We start from the raw sequence: 24,723 nt of genomic DNA, 5'->3' as shown, positions 1-24,723 counted from the left end.
CTTGTGGTCATAAATCACCAATCAATGACTTTTCACATATCCTTCTATGGATGGTTTGGATTTGGCCAGGGTCATATTTATTTTATGTTTCAACAGGTGGGCAGGATATTACTATGGAACCAGTCAAATTGGATCTTAACCATTGAATCTAAGGTCCTTCCTGTTTAATTGTAGGTTATATGTGTAAAATGCTGGTCTTATAAATCACCAGAAGTGCCCTTCTTTTAATTTTTATTTCTCTTCAAACTACTTCCAGGTTTGTTTTACTCAACCAATGGCATAACAGCTAAGCAATTCCTTGTTTGCTTAACAGTCTTTCTCCCTCTGACCTGGGAACTCTTTAAAGACAATGACAACCACTTATTATCACTGTATTTCAAGCTAAATAGTACATAGAGGCCCAGGACACATACTTGTCAAACAGAGGAATGAATGACTGAATGAACGGGCTCTGATCTTGCCCTCGCTCAGTTCCTGACCATCTGAGCAGTGGCTAGTGGCTCCTGATGGTAGGTGGCCTACCCTGAGGGTTTAACTCTTAAAAAGTCCTCCTTTCTCTCTTTGTCCTAAGTTTCCTTAAACTTCCTTTAAGGGCAATCTCTCTTTTTAAAGTCTTTTATTATCTAGACTTGCTGTTAAAGTCAGAGTCCGTTGAAATGGGATGAAAAATCCTGGGGAACTTTGTAGGTATAACTTCAGAAGATTATCCTCTTCTCTCAAAAAACTTTTTAAAAATGAAAATCAGTTATGCTTCAGAAGCCTCATGCCTGAAGGCAGACTTTATAAATAAGAAAGTAGGCCTGAGGAGTGGTCCTAGACTTTTAAGATTTCCACATATATATATATATATAAATATATAAAGGAAGGTTGGTAGGAGCTTATTTTCTGACCCAAGGAAGAACGTGGCAGATGTGAAAGGCCAGGATGTTGTTCTCTGGGTGACTGCCACATCGGCAAGTGGGACAAATGATTCCTTAATAACTCAACCCTTTGTGTGGAAGGGTTGGCTTAGAATGTCGCTGGTGGTTTTCTCCCAGGCTGGTGCGTGGTTTTCCTGTATGTTTAAGAGCTTGAAGCCACATTTCAAACTTACAGACAAAATGTAATATAATTGTTTATAGGCAGTGGTATGATGTAGACATGATTTAATTTTTAAAATGTGCTAAAAAGTACAGAATCAATTGAGGTCAAAAGAAAATTGAGGTTGGGTGCGGTGGCTCATGTTTGTAATCCTAGCACTTTGGGAGGCTGAGGTGGAAGGACTGCTTGAGGTCAGGAGTTCAAGACCAGTCCGAGCAAGAGCAAGACCCTATTTCTACAAAAAGTTGAAAAATCAGCAAATTCCAACAATTTAGAAAACTTTCTTGGCAGTTTCAGGAAGCACATGTTATTTCTTCACTTCCCCGCCCCACCTTCCAAGATGGGCCATTGCCTAAATTGCACTATTTCTCCACAGACACACCCAGTAAGTCAATGCTTTCATTAATGGTACTGATTAAGATACCAAAACCTGTCCCAAGCTTTCTGCTATACCCAGAAAACCAACAAGGAGCCTAAGTCTACAAGGAAACCCACCAAGAAATGTTTAGGACTCTGACTGATTATAGAAACGTCAAATACTACAGTCAACTTTTGAGAAGCAATGAGCCCCCCATTTTTGACATTTAATTTGGGTCCAGTTCTGTAGCATTTTTATTAGAAAATTTGATCTTCCACATAGAGGGATAATATTTAAAAAAGTCACAAGGAAGTTTTGATTCGTTTCATGTCCAAGCACTGCAGTGTCTAGTCTTTTAATATCTCATGCCCGTGGCCTCTCTTCCATCTGCCACACTTGCCTGCAGTGGCTCCTGACTGTTCTCACTGCCCATAGTCACGCTTCCTTCCTTCCACTCATTCACTATGCTACTAGGGGATTTTTCTACAACACAAACACGTTCATGTCATTCTGCTTAAAATCTTTAGTGATTCCCCATAGCTTTTGAGATAAGCTCAACTCCTTGGCTTCACAGGTACAAGGGCCTACTGGCAGGACCCTGGACAAGACATGTTGATCTATCCTTCTCTGCCTTTTTCAATATCCTGTTCTTTACTCTGGGAATGTCCTTCTTCATCACATTTTCTTAATTAGGTAGCTTTTACTTTCTTTCAAAACTCACCGTAAGCAACCACTCCTCTGAAAAGTCTCCCCTGACCCCTCAGGGGAGTGTGCTTAAGATGGTCCATTGGTCTCTATATTGCTCTGTGCACACTTCTCGCAGTACCACCCCTGCGATGCTATTTGGTGATGTGCTGGTCTTTGCCTTCCCAGTTCAGTTCCCTGTACCTTCCCCCATCAATATAAGTTCCTTGAGGGCAGGGACTGTGTCTTGTTGTTTTTGTGTCTTGGCGTCCAGTTCAATGATGAAAACAGTAGTTTGTTAAACAAATGAATGAAGTTAGGGATTCTATTAGCTCTTGCACAGTCAGTCAGGGAGGATATTGGTATGTGAAAGTTCACTAGTTAACTAGTATTTAGTTCTGAAATACTAGTTCACATATTCCTAATGGCACCTGAGCCAAATGACAAAGTAAAATGACACTCACATTTCCATGGGATCTTACAGCATTATTTCATTTGTTCTTTACAATAGCCCTAGAGTACAAGTTTTATAATATTTATCACTTTTTGTGGCTAAGGGAACTGAAGCTCAGGGAGGCTAAGTGACTTGCCCAAGGTTATATAGCTAGTAAGGGGCAGCACTGGGACTTGAACCCACAACCTACAACCCTGAGTCCTATACTTTTTTCCATTAATCCATTCTGTAATTTTGTAAGGAATTAAGGAGATTGATCTTCCCCAATATGAGTGGTAGGCAGAATAATAGCCCCTTCCCCAGTTGTCTGGGTCCTAATTGCTGGAACCTGTTAATATGTTGCCTTACATGGAAAAAAGGACTTGGCAGACATAATTAAGGTTATGGACCTTGAGATGGGGAGATGATTGTGGATTGTCTGGGTGGGCCCAATCTAATAACATGAGTCCTTAAAAGCAAGGCCTTTTCCAGCTGAGGCCAAAGTCAGAGAGAGATGTGATGACAGAGGAGGGTCAGAGGGAGGTGATGTGAAAAGGACTTGACTCACTGTTGCTGGCTTTGAAGGCAGAGGGAAGGGCCACAAGCCAGGGAATGTGGGTGGCTTAGAAGCTGGAAAAGGCAAGGGAAGAGATTCACCCCTAGAGACTCAGGAAAGGAAAACAGCCTTGCTGACACTTTGATTTTAGCCTGTTGAGACCCAGGTCAGACTTTGTACCTACAGAACTGTACGATAATAAATGTGTTGTTTCAAGCCACTTAGTTTGTGGTTATTTGCTGCAGCAGCCACAGGAAAATAATACACTGGGGTCCCAGCAGCGCTGTGCTGAGTCTTGGTGAGGGGCAGGCACTGGTGTGGCTCTCCCTGTCTTAGCAGCCACACAGGAGGTGGCGAGGCTCACTGCATGGGCTGGCTGGAGGGAAGACTATCCAGGGACAGGGTCAGACACAAAGTCCCTCTGCCCCAGATTCCACTACCAACAAGCTTTCCGGGGTACGATTGTCTTTCTTGATGCTTGATGTTAACGTCAAAGGCCGGTCATGTGTATCCCCCAACAGCTTCATCTCCAGCTTGATATGGTAAAGGGGGAAATTACCGTATTAGATGGCTTGGAATTGGGTCACAGCTCATCCATTATTCACTATGTTGCCTGGGAGAAAATCACAACCTTTCTACAACTGTATTTCCTCAACTGTAGAACTCAGAGGCTAGATGAGACAGCATAAATTGTTCTTCCCAGTTCTAAAGTTTTCTAATTTCATTCACAAATTGCTTTCTGCTAAGACATCTAGGCTGATAGTCAATGATTCGGCAAACACGTCGTTTGGCTATGTTTGGATAGAACATATATGTGCCATACTAAATTCTTAACTGAAATGGCCCTAAGCACACAGATCCCTCTCTTCTTTGCATCCATAAAATTGCTTCTTACATCAACAGGAAGAAAAAAAAATTGTGGTGGCTAAAAAACGTAGGCTCTGGGGTTGTACCTTGGGCTGCTATTTACTAATTCTGGGACCTTAGGGAAGTTACTTAACCTCTTAATGCCTTAGTTTTCTCATCTGTAAAGTGTAAATAAGAGCATTTACCATATGGGGTTGCTGTGGGATTAAAATATCAAGTGCTTGGAACAGAGCCTACTATACAATAAAGCAATAAAGGTATAATGAATGTTAACTATTTATCCTGTTATTATTATTTCAAGACTGTGATACAGCAGAATTTAAAATATGATTTCAAAAAAAGGTACATTCATAGTGAAAAAAAAAAAAAAAAGAGGAAGAAGAAGAAGAAGGAGGTAGCCAGGTACCTGCTCACCTTTTATAAAGAAAGGTCGAATTGCTTTCCAGAGGGCTGGATTGTTGTTAAATATGATGCCATTCTCATGCATACCGATGCGCTGCAACCCAAGTTTGCTGCCAAATCGGGAAATGTAGTGACTGTGCTTCATTATATGGAACATACTTGAGGACCTGAAAAGAAAGAAAACCTTGGTGTTAATTTTTAAGGGTCAGGAGAGCTCATGTAATGCATTTGACTCTGAGGTCACTCTCTTAGTAAATGCATGTTGATGCAAATGCAATGCATGGTTTCCAGTATTCAGATTGGATAAGCACTTCTGCTAGCATGAGAACATCCTTCTCCAATTGAATAATTTCTGGCTACTGAATCTCTGAACATCACAAAAGATAGAAAACACACACACACACACGCACACACACACACCATTCCTTATTTCTCTTTTCTGTGTAGCCTCAAGTCACCAAAATACTATCCACGACTGGGGTCAGAGCTGCAAGGCTGTTAAGAAGCTGAACCCTTCACAACACCAGAGTCATGAGGGCCTTCAGCCCCCAGGTGCCACCCAGAGTGAGCCACAGAATCAGGAGTTACTGGAATTGCTGAAGTCTTCCTTTGTTAGTTTGGAACCAACAATCATTCTGCCTAGTATCACCCATCCCACAGAGTCTCTGATCAGGCCTGGACCTTCCAGTAGTGTATCATTCTGGGCTTGAAGGAGATCTCCTTGGGTACTTCCTCAGGCCCTGGGCTTGACCAGGGCCTAGCTGGGAGGTATGGAAGGTTTACTGTGGTCGTAAGAGAGGCTATCTTGGTGCTCGGTACTCTATCATGACTCATCAGGGTCTCCAGGGTTACCAGTTCTCCCATGATATAGGATGTGACAAGTGCATGGTGCTCAATAGTGCAAATTCAGGAGCATAAGATAGCATTGGTAATTATCTTGATTTCAGATATTTTTACCTTTCATGAACATTATATTTATACAAATTTTTGTATACTCACTGCCACTTTGGTCTTCCCTCCCCACTTCTCCACTGAAATTTTGTTTCTCAACAGCAAATTCTCCTACTATGGAGGGTTTCAGAACACATAACCCTCAAAGATTGGAAGTAGCTACTATATAGTATATGCAACTGGTTCTCAAACTGGGTTGGAGAAACTGTCCTAAGTCTTGTTCTTCTCTCTCAAAGTTAATGCTTGGTTCCTAAAAGGATGACTTTTACCGTCCTACTGGATCTGATGGATCAACTGACTTTGGTGCTTGGGCAGTAGCACTATGTGGTGAACCTGACCCCTCAGCCCAATGGACGGCAGTGGCGGTCCAGTTAGATCATGATGAAATTTGGTTTGAAACGAGGCAGGGACAGAGCAGCCAATGGGCTGAATTGCATGCTGTGTAGATTGTGGTCATGCATGAGCCGTCCCTTTTGCATGTCTGCACTGCTAGTTGGGCCATTTTTTAAGGGCCTCACTGTCTGGTTACCTACATGGAAAGCCCAAGGTTGGCTGGTAGGGCACAGCCCGGTATGGGTGGCTTTATCTTCTGGCTCATTGGACGGGAAGGTGCACTCAAGGTGCACTTGGGGACGGCGATACGTCGCAGGGAAGGTCCTCTCCACCTTTATTGAGAAACCACATAATTGACATGTTGTGCTCTCTCGTTGCCATCGGGTGAAATAGACTCCATGGTGGTTCTACCCGGTAGCCATCTTTTTCCCTGCGGGTGGAGCCATTAAGGTAGAGATAGAAGTGAACGCCCTGGCGGAGCATACTGCTTGGCCCTGAATCAAACCAGGCAGGCCTTGACCCTTTGGATGGATGCAGTCACCCAGATGAGAAAGGTGGCTTTGCAAAACCACATGATCCTGATCTCCTTACTGCAGCCCCAGGGGGCACATGTGCAGTCAGACATACTGAATGCTGACACCTGATCACCAGGAGATATCTCCTCCTCCTCTTGAGAACGTCGACAGTGAGGTACAGGCCATCCAATAACTAACTGGAGACCCATTAGAGCAATGGTGGAGATGCCTCTCGTCATCCTGGTGTTGGACCCTTTTAGTGTTAGAAGCTGTTTATTGTAGTCTGGTAATACTATGCTGTTCTCTGTATTGTTATTGTGGCCTTTGCGCCCAACGGGCCTCCCCATGGGCCCATGGGTCAGCGGCGAAACCTACTACTTAGGGGGTAAAATGTAGGGGAAAACCATTTGTATAGGCAATAAGTTTCTTAAGCCAAACTGAAATGACTGCCAGCTTGTCATCCGCTGGCCTTGCAGTGAGGCATGAGTCAGTGCTTATGTAACCATGATGTCACCTCATATGTAAAACCCATGTGATCACGCCTTTGGTTGGCATGTCGGCACTGTTGTTCCGAGGCATATATAAGCGCTCACCATGTTCTTGCCGTGGCTGCATCCCCCCGACAATAAAGCGTACGTCTCATCTACCTGCTGCTGCTCATCTCATCCTCGCTGGCCGCAGAGCTCCCTCCCCACAAGCACAAGTAAGTAATTTATATATTCTTTGTTCACAAACTCGTATCTAAAATTTTTAAATATTCACAGGACAAGCAGAAGACCATTTTTCTGCTTTGACTCCAAGGGCTTTTGTACATGGCACTAATCAAATTGGCCTGTCCATTTCGTTTAAGGAACTGGCAATCAATTAAAACAAGAGAATAAGAAACTCCAAACATGAAATAAATCCAACTAAATGTTTGCCACTTAATAATGAGCTAACATTAAAAATCTATGTGTCCTTTAGGGGGCGCCAACAACTCAGCTATTTTGAGTCCGAGGTTCAAACTTGGCAAAGGACAAGGCCGTCCAGGCAGGGGCAGAAGTGACATATAGCAAGTGTGACTGGCCACAGAAGAGCAATTTAAAACAAGATCACTTACCAAAATTAGGCTGGATTTATGTAACGAGAGTAAATCGAGAAAGCGAAGAAGAGAAGGGTGGTGAAGAGCTAGGGACTCCAGCCCGGGGCCCCTCCTGGCAGTCAAGACAGACCTAGCTCTGCCACCGTGCAAATTAAAATACCCTTCCCTGCATCCTCAACTCCCTTGATCCTCTCCTTACTTTGTCATGGTTGCCTGGTAAAACCCCCACTCCAGCTAAATCCAACTTTTACTTATTCTGTGTTTGTACCTGGCAACTGAATTGGGCTGGGAAGAAAAAAAAGAAAAACCACACACGTGCACAGGTGCATGTGCACACACGCACACATGTGCACACACACACACACACACACTGACAGGTCTCAGTTAAATTCAAGTGGGCCCTTAGTACAGCTGGCAATTCTACTGCATTTCCCTAGTCCATTCACTCTTTCACTCTTCTAGATGACTATTATAGCCTCCCCACTCAGGCTCAGCTGAAGACTTTACTTCTATTTTCCTGAGAAAATGGAAACAACTACAAGAGAACCTCCACAAGCCCCAACCACCAGGACCTGTGCTCATATATTCAATCTTCCCTCCTGTGACTATGGGTAAACTTCCGTGTCCCTATCAAGGCCAAGCCCTGCCACCACTTGTCCCCTGGGACTTCTGCACATCTCACCTCGTACACCCCTTCTTTCTCCTGTGTTAACAATTCCTCTATATTAGATCATTCCCACCACAACTCACATGCTGGAATTTCTCTTGTTTTAAAAGTCATAACTCCTTTGGCCACCCGTCTCTCTCAGCTACTGGCCCACTTCCTGCTTCCTTTATGGAAAACTCCTTGGAAGTGTCATCTACACTTGCTGCCTCTGATTCTTCTCCCCCCATGACCTTCTCTGGTCAGACTTTTGCCCCAACCACTCCATTGAAACTGCTCTTGTCAAAATCACCCCTGAACTCCCTGTTGCTAAATGCAATACTCAAGTATCCAAGCACTCACTTGGCCTGTCTGCAGTATTTGACATGGATCACAATTTCCTCCTCCCTGGACGTGCATTCTTCACCTGCTTTTCCCTTATCCATCTGGCTGTCCCTTCTCAATCTCCTTTGGTAGTTTCTGACCACAGTAACTGGAGGGTCTCCGGGCTCAGTCCTCCCTACTCAGCACCCCACTGAGATGTGTACCAGGCACGTCAAATCTGACATGTCTGAAATGGAATCCTGATCTCTCTCCTTCCCAAACCGTATCTCAGGAAATGATGTCCTCATTGGTCCAGGTGTTCAAGGCAAAAATAGGGCAGCACCTTGACTCTTTTATTCTCTCACACCCAACATGTCACGTGTCAGCAAGTCCTGTTGGCTTTACTTTCAAAACATGCCCAGAATTTCACCTTGTCATCTTATCACCTCCACTGCTGCCACCCGGACCGGCCATTGTCATCTCTTGCCTAACTGGTCTCTCTGCTCTTCTCCCTCATCCGTTACACCTGTTCTCAGCAGAGCAACCATCATGTGCAGCAACATGAGCGAGTCAAGCGTGCCACTCCTCCGCACAGATTCTGCAATGGCTTCTCAGCTCATCCAGGGTAAAAGCCAGAGTTGTCACACCGGCCCACAAGGCCTGGCATGATTTGGTACCCCATTACGCTCTAATCTCATCTCCACTATCCTTCCACTCAGCCACCCTGGTATCCTTGCTGTTCCTTGAACATTTCAGACTAGAATGCTTTCCCTCCAGATCGCTGCATGGCTTGCGTCCCCACTTCCCTTTGGTCTTTATTCAAATGCTCTCTTCTCAATGAGGCCTGCCTGAACCACCTGTTTACAATAGTATCCCCCTCCCTACAACTGGTCCTCATCCTTCCCTGCTTTTTTGCTATATAGCACGTGTATACCTGATAATAGTGTGACCATCTATCCTGGTTTGCCCAGGACTGTTCCAGTTTCAGCAAGGAAAGTCCCACATCCTGGGAAACCCTCTGGTCCCAGGCAAACTGAGAGAGTTGGTCACCCACGTAATATACTATATATTTTACTTGTTTATTGTTAGCATAATAACAATATATTGCTCCATGAGGGTAGGGATATATTGGCTGATTTGTTCATTGCTATATTCCCAGAGCCTAGAATGATATCTGATGTGCATAGTAAGTTCTCAATAAATATTCATTTAATGAATGAATGGAAAGCCGATAATGACTGTTATAACTTAGAATACCTATGCTTAGTATATAATAAATTCTCCATGTATGTTGAAAGAATAAATGAATGAGTCCCCTGTAAATTTACACATGATTAAGACAGATGTGCAAATATAACCCTAATTAGTATGTTCATTGCTAACATATGCAAATATAGCCCTAATTAGCATGTTAATTGCTAATTCCTCTTTATGGATGCTACTTGAATTCTTTTTTTTGTACTCATGACAAAATATATACACATATAATGGACATGAGGTGTCACACACAGCATCTGTAGATCCCCGTTAATTTAGCGTGTGGCTGCCTGGGAGAAGTGTGCACACATGTGCACAAGCTGACCAGATGGACCTTGCCTCAAAGCCCCCAGGTGGGTCGGGCGGCATCCCAGCAGCGCTCAGGCCCGATTCCCTCCCCTGAAGCTCTGCAGCCCCCACTACTTTGGGACGAAGCTAGTTGGAAAAGTTGGATCATAATCTCTACACAGTTGTAATGACAATAGCCCTCAAACTTTTCAAAAGAAAAAGAAATCTGGCAAACTATTCAAATCAAAAGAAAAAGCTTTTCTGAGGTCCAGTGGGGTCTTTTCAAGAGGTACGGGTAGTTCTGGAAGGGACGTGAAGAGCAGGCAAGGAAAGGAGATGGGGACAAACATGTCCTATTCCCGCGGGGAGCTCAGCCTTTAACAGCAAAATTGAGCTGCTCGGAGGCAATTAAGGAGAACACAAAGGCTCCAACAAGTGAAAAGCCTGAGAGGACAGGACACGGAGGGCACTGGGAGGGCTGGGGGAAGGGCGGGTGGGTTGTCCGCATCTTAACATGGACCAGCGCCTGACTCCTCAGGGTCACTGAAGTCACTTTCCTAATTAAGACAGGCAGAGTGGTCAGAGGCCACCCCGACTGTGACAAGGATCCTACTTCAGGAATTGTCTTTGGGCATTCGGAGAATTTATCTGGTGACCTACGGATCTAGTATGGAAGTAGCCAGTATCCAAGAGGGATTTCTGTCCTGGTACTCGGGCCTTTTCTCAAATCTGCCATTCTTCACTGCAATTCTAGTCTTATACCACCACCTTAGCCAGTCTCAGGGGTTGTACCTTAAGACAAAACCACTCCCTCCCTGCTTAGCTGTTTCCCCTAACCCCAGGGAGAGGCCCTCCTGCCCCAGAAGCTTCTTCCTCCTTCCTTCTCTCTAGATGGGAAGTCCTCGAGCTGTGCAGTACCCTGGAATCACCTAGGGAACTTTAAACGCTCCTGATGCCTGCGTCCCACCCCCAGAGATTCTGATCTAAAAGTTGGGGTGTGGCCTGGGCAGCAGGGCTTTCAAAAGCTCCCTTGGGAACTTGTACAGCCAGGGTGAGAGCCACTGCTCTAGATCCTGAACTGCAGGTAGATATTCTGTCGGGTAAATATCCCAAGGGTTACTTCACCTGTCTGCTGAGAGGAACAGGTGACAGGGAAGGCAGACACCAGGTTGAGGAGGGCTGGAAGGCAGCTTCTGTGCTGGGGAGTGAAACAGCAGGAACGAATGTTCCAATCCCCCAAACCCAATGTCATCAGTTCCAGGACGTTCATGAGACCATAGTCAGTTGTAAAAGTGACTAGAGTATCCATTTTTAAAATGAGAACATATCAGATTCACTTAAATTTGGCTGATCAGGGCTCAGTAGATCAGGAGAAGTAAAATCAGAGTAATTATGATCTAGGCCTTAGAGCAGTGGCTCTCAAACTTGAGCAAACATCAGAATCACCTGGAGAGCTTGTTAAACCGCGGACTGTGGGGGTCCTACCCAGGCTTTCTTATTCAGTTGCTCGGGGTGGGGCCCAAGAATGTGCATTTCTAAGACGTCCCCATGTTTGTTGATGCCGCTGGTGGAAGGACCACACTTTGAGAACCACTGCATTAGAGCATTTCGGAGGGAACCTAATAAAGTGACATTCCCACCTGAAGCCATTTATGTCTAGTTGTCTAAATGTCGTCTGCCTTAGCTACTCTTGAAAGTGCTACAACACGAAACTGAATAAACCAGGAAAAACCCAGGGAAAAATGGAGGTATTGGATAGATCCAAAATAACATTCCTGGATAGTCTGAAATATTTGGAAGTATTTAGAACACATTTTTCTCCCCTCTCCCTTCTTTCAATATTTGCTTCAATGAATTGGGCCTTGAGGATACCATGGTAGCTTACGAAATGATACATGTAATCTTGGTCTGAAAAAATTAATGACGTTTCCAGACATGCTGCACTTACTTCTGAGTGACAGTCTATATATCTGAACAAATAATCCCAATAAATCAGTAAGACACCCTGGTCAGCTTTAGTCTGTGGGTAAAGCTCTGTCAGGGATTACAAATATAAAAATTTATTAATGAGACAGTGTCGGTGACAACTTTGCTAAAAGTCTAGTAAAAACAGCTAAAGTCTAGTGAAATATGCCCTCTTGGAAATTCTCCATTTTCTAAGACCCATAAACAAAAAAACTAGTATTTCACAATGCTAGTTCTCCACAGTCAATGCGTATTTGATTAACCCTGGAGTGAATTCAATCTGCTAGTTTTCCAGAAAATATAAGAGTGCAGAGAGAGAGGACATCATTTCTGTAATGGGCAATATTGTTCCTGATTTATTTACTTAAGACCACTCAGTGGGGACACTGGCCTGCAGTCATAAATGCAAGAGCAGCACACGAATGGCTTCTTTTTCTACTGTCTTCCCTTTTACAGGTGCTGAGTCGCCTGGCATTAGAGCACATCAGCAAATTGCTAGTCAGATACCTTTGTCTCAAGTTGTATTTTGGGTTTTTACAGGTTTGTTTTGTTTTGTTCTTTTTAACGTTCACTTGTAGAAAAGACCAAAATCTTAGGAAAGCAGAAAAGATAATGCCTCTCCCTAAAATATGTTTTGCCAAAATCAAATTATCTGGATGCTAAGTTTCCACATTCACTGCTCACAGAGATTTTGAATAATTTCCCAACTTTCCAGGGTTCTTTATCCATATACTTCTCTGGCTTCAGTTCAAGCAAAACCAAATTATTCTGTCTGCAATGTTAGATTTTTACCTGGGAATCACTCACCTTCATTTCAGCAGGAAAAAATATAGTCTTAGAAATAAGCACATCAAGATACCAAAATCACTTTTTTTAAAACCTCAGCCTCAATGCAGAAAATATATCTCCGATTATTAACAGACTCACTTGCTGATAATGAGCGTTTCCTCTCCGCATATCCAGACTCGCATGAATTCTCCGTACATCTTGTTGTAGTAGTTGCAGGCGCTGCCAATGCCCATCCACAGGAATCTGCCGTGGGAGATGAGCGGCCCGATGCCCATACAGTAGCCGGGACCTGGGAAAGGCATCAGATCGCAACCAGCACGTTGGCCACACCAAAAATAGCAACTGCTTCGAGTTGCTACTGTTTTGGTTCGTTTATATCTAAATGTTCTTTACATCTTCTGATGTGTGTCAGAATAATAAAAATAATAAAGTGATTTAAAACAAAACAAAACAAAACAAAACACGCGTAACGTGAGGCTCTTTGCTCTCCCATGAGTAAAAAGTAGTATCCACGCTCTCCTCCTTCTGTTTGGTCTCAGTCATTTCCATCTGGAAAAACTGGGCTATGTGTGCTAATTTCTTGCCATGCTAGCCAGTGTCAACGAGTTTCAAACACAAGTCAATCCGTCCATCTGGTGACAAGCTGACAGATCTGTTTGGCTGCCTGGTTTTGGCTGAAAATTTTTGGTTTGAGTGCCCCAGCTGACAGAATGGGTGAGTTAGAACTAGGCTGTAGTTTTAGAGGAATCCTCTAAAACACAGAACATCCATTTCTCTTTTTCTCTTAAAAAGGACTCAGTTTAAGGAAAAAAACCTCTTAGGCCAGGCACGGTGGCTCACGCCTATAATCCTAGCACTCTGGGAGGCCGAGGCGGGAGGCTTGCTCGAGGTCAGGAGTTCGAGACCAGCCTGAGCAAGAGCGAGACCCCGTCTCTACTAAAAATAGAAAGAAATGATCTGGACAGCTAAAAATATATATAGGAAAAAATTAGCCGGGCATAGTGGCACATGCCTGTAGTCCCAGCTACTCGGGAAGCTGAGGCAGAAGGATCGCTTGAGCACAGGAGTTTGAGGTTGCTATGAGCTAGGCACTCTACCCAGGCAACAGAGCAAGACTCTGTCTCAAAAACAAAAAAAAAAAAAAAAAAAGAAAGGAAAGAAAGAAAACCTCTTAAGCTAAATCTCATTAAACAAAATGAAGCTAAGAATTAAGGAATTAGACAATGAGTCTGCTCAGTGTCTAGACTACAGTCCCATGATCTGGTTTTAGCCAGGAGCAGTGGCCACTCGTGTTGTTGCTTACGTATAGGATGGCAGAATTTGTAAGGAACACGACGAATCCAGGGAACAACCAGGGAATCTGGTGTTGTTTGCATCAGAGAACAAACTTGGTAGCTTGATTTTACTGGTCGTGGTAAAAATTTAGATAAAAATGTTTTGGAATGGTTTTAGGAATTATATTATAAAGTAGTAGTTATACTAAATCTGTCTCCTTTGAAGCCATTCTGTCAGTGAGAGAGTTCTGAAGCCAAAATGCACCTAACAGTATGAGACAGCATTTTCATCCTAAGGGCAAGAGTTGTGTAATTAGATAGTGTAAATTTTTCCTTGAATCATCTGAATTAGTTGTTTAGTCCCAAATGCAGCAAACAATGTTTAGTCTTTTTCTTTGCAATAGCTGAGTTAATATGAACAAGACTACCAGCTCTTTTTTTCTCTTTAAAGAGAAGATCTTTATTAATATCTATAGAACCAAATTACTGCCAAAGGGTTATTAATCTTATAATTATTTTAAAAACACTACATTATGCAGTAGATGACTGACTTTATAGTAAAATAATTCCATTGAGTTCTTTTAAAGATTTACACAAGCAGATCTGATTGAATATATATTTCCTTAAAATGTCATCAGCTATACTAACCTTTAATCAATTAAAATATGCATAATAAAATATTTCACTGGATATTTATAGCTTGGCACATTGTAGATGCTCAACAAATGTTTCCTGAATGAATTTTTAAAAATTAATTAGTCTTGTGCATACAATATAAAGGATGAAGTTTTAAATGCCATCCTCATTTAGGGTATTTTAGGTTGTATTTACATTTTGATAAAAAAATTGGAAAATATCATAAAGCATACATTTGATCCACATGAGGTCAAGTATCTGGTTATTTGGGAATAGGTTTATTCAATAAACATTTACTTACTTAATATGCCAGTCTTACAAGAAATAAAGACGTACACGTAAAAGATTGCACTTTTCATCTTTTATCTAAAAGTTTGGTGCCATGTAGAAAATCTTAATATTTGAGAGCCACTATTCAAATTTAAAATATAAAAGAAGAGAGCTGAAATCTACTGAAAAAGGGAGATCATGATGAACCTTGTGCTTAGGATGAGAACCTGAGTGTTCTAATCAGAAGAGAACCAGAGTTTTGGGTCCTTAGTAATCAATTGTATGTCAGCTTAAATCATCCAACAAACACTTACTGAGGCCCTACTAAGTATAGACACTAGTTTCAAGTTAGAGACTGGAAATGTCATGATAAGTATAATGATCCCCATCAGAGTTCCCAGGGCAGGAGAGTATGTAAAAAAATTACAAAATCAAATAATTCTAACCCAACGTAATCTTTTCATTTACATGTATATCTTATACCCTCCCGCTGGAGAGAAGAATGCTCTAGACACTTTGGTAAAATATTAGGGAAATATTCTGGTTGCATCCACATTAAGCTGCTCTTTGCTTCTCAGATTGGGGAATGCTTATTTAGGCATGCCATGATTGATTGCTGAGCCTAAGAGAAGCAGTAAATACTCCACTGCATTTTTGTGTGGACACAGTCTCGTTGGAGCCAACAGCTAGGACCTCTAACCGGCTGTCCTAATCAAGAAGCTGTTGCATTCCACGCCAAGGTATACACCCTGGAGAAACCTGTGCACGCATACGTTTGCAGCAGTCCTGTCCACGAGAGCCCCAAACTGGAGACACCCCAAATGTCTATCAACAGAAGAATTGGCATTTAAACCATGAGACGTTCATGTAATTCAATACCATATGGCACTGAAAATGAACTATGGCTGCATGCCACAATGTGGATGAATCTTAGAAACGTAATATTGAGTAAAAGAGGCAAGATAGAATAGACAACATATGATTCAATTGCAAAAACGTTTAAAACCAGGCAAAATTAACCTATATTGTCTGGGGATGTGAAATTAGTTGGCAAAACTACAAAAAAGCAAGGAGTGGTAGTCACGGAATCCAGGAAAGTGTAGTGATTGAAAAGGCACACTCGGAGTTTCTAGAATGTGGCTAACATCCCATTTCTTGTGCTGGACTGTGATAGCAAATTTATCATCACACTGCTTTTCTTTGAAACATTTTCCTAATGGGAAGAAAGAGGAACATGATGCTGTGTCCTCTTCCCAGTGCCCTGCGCCGGGGATGTGGCAGCCAGGGCAGAGAGCAGCACCTGGAGGGAGAGGAGCCCCCGTTCAAGGTTGGGGGTGGCTGTGTGTCCTTGCAGCAGGGAGAGCTGCCAGGTGTTAGGCAACTGTGAGTCCTGGACACAGATCAGTGAACTGGGGGCAATTTCTCAAAACTGAAGTTTACAAAAACCCCATGGAAATGACTCTTCCCTCCCCTAGACTTTCAGAGCCCCCTCCCTGGCACTAAGTCATCTGCCTATGAGTGGCCCTGCCTTTGATGTCTTTGCCACTTTGAGGTAGTCCCCCCAGGGCAGACACATCTCTTTCCTCTTTGCACGACACCATCCCCCAACCCCCAAGCACCGGATACAGCAGAGCTTCTCAGTGAATGTGGATTGAAGACGCTTGGATATGAGCCCCGGTTTCATCACTTAGTAGCTGCAAGATGTCTACCCCTTGGAGTCTCAGTTTTTTCACCTACGAAATAGGCATAAATACACTAACCTCACCAGAGAGAATGGGCACAAAACCACTTTGTAAACTATAACTTACTTAAGGGCTTTTCATCATTACATCTTCTCAACTCTCTTTGGCTTTCTCTGACCATGAGCTTCTCCCCAAACCTCTAACACCAAGAACCCAGACAACCATTGATAGAAGGGGACCGGCAGGAGTTCAGGAGACTTACTGATCAAGAACCACCCTAACAAGGCCAATTTTCTCATCTTCCCACCCCCAACCAGCACCCCCAGGACCTCGTGGTCTGTGCCCCTAGAGGATTCTAAGCAGACCTTATGCTTTCAAAGGGAAAGCATGAAACTAGAAACTCCCTGGCTAGCAGAATGATCAGCTTGAGCTTCAGGACTTCCTCGTGTCCCCCTGCACTCCCACTTCCCTTCTAGCTGGGAAGCTGACAAGCCAGTTCCCTTCTCTGGGCTTTAGCCCCTCACTTGCGGAATGAGGAGTTTGAACTCCAGTGGCTTCTCAGACTGGCCATCACGCTTCTCCTGGGCCAAGCAGGTCACCTCTCTGAGTCCTAGCTTCCCTTCTATCAGATGAAGGTGTCAGGCTCAGATCTGTGGCTCTCAACCTTGGCTGCTCATGAAAAATCACCTGGGGAGATTTAGAAAAAATATTAACCTGGGGGCCCTACCTCAGACAGGGCTGAGAATTACCGTACTATGTGATCTGTCAGTGAATGACAGCACGAAGTCCCCAGCCCAGGAGCGGTGGACAGAGTGAGGTGCTGTCTGGACTCCTGATCCGGAGCTCCAGGAAACCCACGCTGACCTCCTTGCTCAAGGGTCCAAGGGAATTCCACCAGTGCATGCAGCGTAAGCATCTCTGGGGAAACTTGTTAAAAATGTATGTTTCTAGGCCTGGAGAGTCTGATTCAAAATGTCTGGGGCAGGACCCAGGAATCTAAAATGTTAACATGCTTCTACCTCCTGGGGAAGTCTTATCTATACTAAAAGTATATATACTTTTATATATACGGGAGGAGGGGGCAGCCCTGGTGGAGGGAGTTCAAGTTAAAGACCAGGGGAGAGGCATCTCTCAGCTCTGAGCCTCCCTTCTCCGGAGATGACCCTGTCAGGGAGCAGAGAACAAGATTAACTAAATGTTCCGTTAAAGTGGGCATTAAAGTAATCTAAAATATCAGGCTGAATCAGACTGAGAGACAGGCAATTACCTGGAAAATTTTAAAAAGAATCCAGACACAGAGCATTTTGTACCAGCCCCACACTCCCACTCGGTCACACTGAGATGAGGCCCGCCGCACTTACAAGCGTGTAGTCAGTCTGCTTTGGAAACTAAACCTCGTCGGAGATCTTACGGAATTGGGAACAGATGCCTGCCGGGAGAAATTTTCACTGAAAACTAAAGAAACAGTCTGAAACTTCTAATACTTCTGAATTAATCTGATATCTGATAATTCCAGTATTAGTGGTGGAATAGTAGGGTTTTCTATTGGAATTATCTGGATAATTATATCATTCCCTACTTTTGATGGACCCACAGACCCTGTTGAAGATTCTATCAGCTTGCAATGTTTCAAGGGCACCAATGCAGTCCCAATTCTTCTCCCACCACCCGGGTCCCAGTCAGCCCTTCTGTGGCACCACCACAACCACACTGGCCAAGAGTAAGAGGAGAGGAAGAGTAGGATGAAGAGAAGAGATAAATACAAGACAGGGCAGGGCTGCAGGTGAGGTGAAGTGGGAGCAGAAGGAAAGAAGTAGAGAAGGCATTCCAGAAACATTTTCACCTTCAGAGCAAAACTGGAATTAATCTGAAAAAAATTAACTACAGCACCAACAAAAACCTGGAATTTTACCTTGTTCCACTCCATCTCAAGCTTGTTTTAAAGGGGACTTGTGCCAAGTCTACTTTCCCAAAAGCAGAGTGCAGACTGGAAGGGATTGTCTAAAATATTATTTTAAAATGCTTTCCTTTAAAAGGTGCAGATAACTGGTCTAAAAGTTTTCACCAGAGTCCTCATTTGCTAACATAGCCGTGGTCTTCAGAGATCTTTCCACGTTTGCTCTTTTCCCTTTTGTAAAATTTTCTTTATCATCGTCGACCAAAAGCCCAAGGAAGCGATCTCCTTAGATGTAGAAATAAATGACTGGCTTACCTGGTATTGAAGATGTGTCCTCATAATTCCAAACCAAGAGAAGAAGGCCAGTGAGCAGCAGGATTGGCATGGTGGCAGCAGGCATGACTTCAGGCACCATGCTGGTGATGTTATACTGCATTGGGTTCAGCATTTCCAAAACCATCTTGTGTTCCTTGACCTCAGAGGAAGCAATTCAGAGTCCTGTAGAAATCAAAGGGGCAGAAAAATTAGAGAATCCCCCAAGAGGTTCATCTATGACTCCTGTTGCTTCAAGAGGGTGTCTGTACTATACAGATTCATGCGCTGTTTTATAATGTGATCGGACACTTAGACAAGATAAATCTGTGGTTACAAGTCAAAACAGGCAAGCTCAAGAGAGACCTTTTGGCTTGAATTACAGCATTTCTGACCTTGATAGAGTCTCAGGTTCATTTAGGGGCCTGGTCTGATAGAACCTTATCATCCTGCCCTTGAGTGGGTAGAGTGACGTGCATTCCCAGTTGAGAGCCAAATTTCTTAACAAAATACAAGGAAATAAAACTCATTTCAGAGGTAGAGTTGTCCCATGACGCCATCAGCGGGTTTTGTTTAGACCATCTTATCCCCTTGAAGTCAAATCAATTTGAAACAAAAACAAAAAATGAAAAAACAAGCAATCCTTCAACCCCCTTTCTTGATCAAAATTACCTCCCTGAAATAGTAAGTTTCTACAGCAAGAACACATTTCTGGGGCATTGTTCAGGTGTTCTCGGAGCCTCCCATTGTCTATTGAATTCAAAGTAAGTCACTCAGGGCTTTCTCTCGCGGCTTTAATGAGGACCTAACATCTCTTGCACCACAGGCTGGATTAAGCAGTGTCCATGGGAGCCGATGTCAGAAGTAGTAGGAAAAAAAGAATAGGAAAGCAAGAATAAAGGGAGAGGAGAAAGAAAAGGAATGGAGAGGGAAGAAGAGAGGAACAGGCAGAGAATGCCACTTGCAATAGGCCCAGGTGCCACTCAGCAACCTCATCCCAATAGCGGCCAACGTCCTGTGTGAGACAATTTCCAGTTTGATTTGTGGGTTCTGCTGTGTTTTTCAACAACATGCCATTGAGTCTGGCTGTTCAGCCACATTTTGCAATCCCTTTAGTCTCAGAAGAGAGTTTCAGGGATGGTAGTTTGTAGTTGAAGAGGTCTAGTTTGAACAAACTTGTATAGTGAGGAAACAGTCACCATTAAATGTATTTTCTAGTGGCAGGTGACATGCCCCAAGGTTTGCCTTTTCTTAGAAAGTGCCTGAAGTTTTGGGGATGTGCAATGGCTCTGAAACAGACTTTGGCTGAGTTTCACCTAGGAATAAAGTTCTAAAATCCTAGACGGGGCTTCTAATTGGATTTCAGAGGCTCTGTGAATTTGCTGAATGCTTCATAAAATGTTATATTGGCTCATGTGCACTTTTGAGGGGAGAAAGACCATAACTTTCATCAGATTCTTAAGGAATATGCAATTATATTTCTCCCCTGATCTGTATGAGATCTGAAACATCCAATCAAAGGCTGATTTCTGGCCAACCACAGAAATGTCACAGTATAGTTGAATTCATCCAGTTGTTTAATCACTTCTATTATTCCATAATTTAAATAACAATTAACACTAAGTACAAACTGAAAATGTCTATGGTTACGTGGAGCCGGGTTTTTTTGTTGTTGTTGCTGCTGTTATATAAGTTGAGATTAAAAAGTCAGCATTGTGTCTGTTATCATCTGGTTCCTTTGTTAATGAATAGCTACTTGGAACAAGTTGAGATTTGTTTCTTAGATTTTTTTTTAATTCCCAGAATGGAATTTTACATCAGTCTGAGTATGTGACTTTCTGACAGCCGGAAGTTTCTATTTCTACTGATGAAACCTGAAACCATCGTTCAAAGCACAAATGAGGAAAGTGGTTGCAACGAAAAGGATGACAATGTCCCGGAGGAAGTGATGCCAGCAAAAAAATTTCAAGTTAAAGGAACTCTCAGAGATATTTCACAACATTGAAAGCACAAAGTGTAAGATGTTGGAAGCTGACGCAAATTTGTAAGGGAGATGACAATTCACCAAGGCATGGAAAAGATGCTCCCTCAGTATCATATATTACACAAAGGGCAAACAGCAAGAACTGTTCAAATACTCTTGATAAGTTTTTTTTTTTTTTTACAAAGAAAGAAAACACTTTAAAATCTGCACTGTTTTTAACATTTTAAATTACTATGTACTAAAATATTTGTTTTACTATTTTTTTTGTTTCCCTGTGCACTTATAACCTATAGTAAGAGAATTTTTAATGCTTTGGCAAAAACAATTTAAAGTGGAACAATCATAATTTTTCTCATGATTTTTAAGATGGTTTTGCACAGTTTTAGCCCACATGGTCATTTTTATAGTCCTGCACTACCATGGAAAGTGAGGACTGTCTGTGTGTCTAAATGTTTAGTGGAGCTATGAAGGCTGGTTTCTCATCTTCTTCAAAAGTATGTCATAAAGACCCCTGACAAAAGCACCATTTAAAGACCCAACAGGATAAGAATTTTTTTTAACACTTACACAACACTTGCTATGTGCCAGACATTGTGCTAAACACTTTGCAAATGTTAAGCCATTCATCTTCACAACAACCCTGTGAGGTAAGTGTAATTATCCCCATTTTGCAGATGGGGAAACTGAAGCATGAGAGGGCACCAACTTGTGTGTGGCAGAGCTCGGATTGGCACCTAGGTGGGCTGTCTCCAGAGCCCATGCTCTTAATCACGCCATTTTGCTACCTCTTATGGGATTCATTTAATTTCCACATGCAGGCTCTTTTCAATCGCTTATGTTCATTCCTGGCCTATTTAGAAAGACTCCCTTTCGAGGATTAAGCTTTACGGACTTCTGAATGCTACAGCTGGAAATGTCCTTTGAGAGTCTCTCCTGATTGCACACTGGTTTTCCCATTCAGTAGAACATTCTGATGGGCCACGCAGGCAGGTTGAACAGAATAGTAGTACAGGAATATAGGAAGGTCCTAGAACTTCATAGAGGTTGCTTGTATGTCCCCTCTGCCAGTAACATCCCCCCTCACCTGCAAACACGCATATATACACACACGGCTCTCAAGTGCTATGTGCCTTCAAGGCCATCTCAAATGCCTGGGTCTCCACCGCCCTCTGAGGGTCATCTCCTCGGGTCCCGCCCTCGTTATTTGCAGGGTACTCTTTGCCCGCTCAGGCATCCCACACTGGCCTGGTGCCAAGCAGGGGCTCTGGCCACCTGACGGACCAGGCCTGTGTGCCTGTGCTGGATGGCACCGCAAATAAATTGACTGTTAACGGGGAAAAAAAAGCCAAACTCCGTAAAATAATTTTAAAGAAATTTACTCTGAGCCAAATTTGAGGAACATGACCTGGAGCCGCACCCAAGAAGCCTAGAGCAAGGGGACTCGCTGTGGCTGGGTTACAGTTTGGTTTTATACGTTTCAGGGAGACAGGGGTCACAGGTAAAGTCATAAATCAATACGTGGGAGGTATACATTGGTTTGGCCCAAAAAGGTGGGCCATCTCGAAGGAGGGGGGTGTCTTACAGGTGACAGGTGGGTTTAAAGATTCTTTGGCTTATAATTGGTTGAAGACATGATGCTTTGTCTAAAGGCTTGGAATGTTTTAACATAGGAGCTGTTTATCAGAGATAAGCCACCCGACATATATTTGCTATATAAATTGAGGACCTGTAGGTTTGTCTTGCATACCATTAGGTCTGTTAATGGGTTACAAAGGATGTCCCCAAGAAGGGAGGGAGGCATGATAAGGCATGTCTGACCTCCTTCCTCCTGGCAGGCAATTTAGTTTTTGGATATTCCTTTGGCCACGAGGGGGTCCATTCAGTCAGCCAGTGTGTAGGGGGGTGAGCCTTAAAATTTTATTTTAGTTCATAATTCCCCTCCCCCCGCCTTTTGGCCAAGATATGTCAGAGGCAGTATCTATGGCCAAATTCTAGTCCTTCGGTGGGACCCTTGTGGCCAAGAGGACTGAAGAGCCAAAAGGGGGCTTACAACCAATTAAATATTTTAGGCCAAACAGAACCAGAGGTAGACAGGCACTCCTCAACACTTTAAAATCTTCTAGGTGACATAAGAGTAAAATCCAAAATGTCAAAAGCAAGGCTACAAAACTAATTTTCCTATAAGTGTTGAGCTACTATATTCTTGGGCTTAGTGGTAGACTTGTAGCAAATATAAGAATCATAAATTTTTAAGCTAAGGGAATTTAGAGACTTTTATTGTGTCATAATATTTTAGTCTCTTTAGTAATTTATACTAAGGTGGCTGATAAATTACTCATTATATTTCCTTTTGTGTAAATCCGTAACTGAGAAAAATTATACTCAGGAAGTTGTAAGTCTATAGGAAGCAGGAGAAAAAAATTTATGATTGGGATGGATATCTGCAGCATGTGGCCTGAAAAGACAAAGTATTTCAGTTAGTGTTCCTTTAGGCTTCTGTGTGCCCGTCCCTGATCTGGAGTATCTAAACTAATTCCATCCCTCAGAATCGGCCCTTACAATCTCACACACCCCATCTTCATGATAGTCCCTGGGCCTAGAGGGAGGTTATTTGAACAGGGCTTTGGCAGATTCCAAGGTTCTAGGTCCCAGAGATCAGGTAAACTTGCTATTAACTTAAAATTTGTCAGGACTTTGGAAAACAAAATAATTAGTAATGTTTAAATAGTCTTTTTGTGAAAATTTAGTTAGGTCTCATGAGGTTGAGATAGTTATATCCATGGTCATAGCAGTTTTCTAATTAAAATTAAAGTCCTGGAAGTTTGTTTTGTTTTAGTCCAATGGTACATAATCTCCAAAGATATTAGAAACCAGTATTCAAGTGAATTTGTCAGTCCTTTCTATGACTTTACTTGAAGAAGCCAACTTTGAACTTAGCCAGAAAGAATCACTTTCTGAGATGAAGAAAAGTAAAATAATAATTTTCTAAAGATGATAGAACTTGGACTAGCCAAATTGGTAATTTTTGTGGCATATAGCAATTTCCATAATAGCCATAATTATTACCAATAACACACACCAAGACATGTCAATATTTTACAATACTAGAACATATGTTAATAACATACAAGTGTAGCCTAAAGAAAGTTAAATGCCATTTCATATTTGACGGTGTTCCGTAGATGGTTTTGACACACCAAATAAATCTAATGTCTGTTTTAGACTTTTAGTGACCCTGATGTATGAAAAGCCAGTTTAAGGTCAAAGGCTGGATTTAGAATTTAAGTTTTGGAAAAGGCTATCAAATATTAAAGGCTTAAAACATTTGTTCATATATAATCGCAAACCACTATAAAATAAGGGTCATTTATTTAACCAAGAGAGATAGTCATCAAAAGACTCTACAAGTGATAAAGTTATATGGGTATAAATCATAACCCTCTTAAAGTTAGTTTTTTTAGTTAGTCAAAACCTAATAAATAGAGCACAGGGATTATTTGATAAATTATAAAATCTTTGTTTCCTTTAGGTCAGTTATCAAAATTAAAGAAAAACCTGTAGTGTGATATTTTTTAAATTAAAAGGAAATATGTTATAGAATTAAAATGAGCACATTATGTCATTTCATTAAGAGTAAATTAATATTAACAGAAATCTTTGTTTTAGCCAAAAAAAATTTTTTTATAGCCAACTGGACCATATATAAAATTTTTTAATAAGTTGCCCTTTATAAACTTCATCCCAACCTGCACGTACCATACACTTACCTACAAAACATGCCTAAAAACTTTGTTTTGTCCTAACATTCCTTTTTCTGAAATAACCAGTCATTTTAGGACAAAAAAGTCCATGCAAGATCCTTTCTTTACATTATTCTTTCTGTTTAACCTTTCTTACCAAAAATATATTTCTATATTCATTGCCTTTTTACATCTTTCTCTTACTCACAAGTGGAATTTTTTTTTAATTTATTTTGATTTAACCTTTAAATAACCTCTGAATTAGACAAAGTTATATATATTTTAATAAGAACATATTCTGTTTTTTAACAATTTTTTATTAAAAGCATCTTATTCTTTGGTACACCTTATATATAGAATTACATGCATTGACTAGAATTCTTATTTTTAGTAACTTTAAAT

The 24,723-nt window shown here is 42.1% G+C and overlaps 1 protein-coding gene across 1 annotated transcript in view; it reads right to left on the bottom strand.

The window, feature by feature from the left end:
- CYP19A1 (cytochrome P450 family 19 subfamily A member 1) overlaps positions 1 to 18,745 on the bottom strand; it is a 29,953-nt gene extending 11,208 nt beyond the window's left edge. The window contains exons 1-3 of the mRNA XM_069459955.1: positions 18,601 to 18,745; positions 12,665 to 12,815; positions 4,393 to 4,547 (exon numbers count right to left, since the gene is read on the bottom strand). Coding sequence (XP_069316056.1) covers positions 4,393 to 4,547; positions 12,665 to 12,815; positions 18,601 to 18,745 — 451 coding nt within the window. The remainder of the gene's footprint in view (positions 1 to 4,392; positions 4,548 to 12,664; positions 12,816 to 18,600) is intronic.
- Positions 18,746 to 24,723: the final 5,978 nt, after the last annotated feature.

Source organism: Eulemur rufifrons, chromosome 2 (genome assembly GCF_041146395.1).
Source record: "Eulemur rufifrons isolate Redbay chromosome 2, OSU_ERuf_1, whole genome shotgun sequence".
Lineage (NCBI taxonomy): Eukaryota > Metazoa > Chordata > Mammalia > Primates > Lemuridae > Eulemur > Eulemur rufifrons.
Note: the sequence above shows the minus strand (reverse complement) of the source record. Positions and strands in the feature narration are given on the sequence as shown.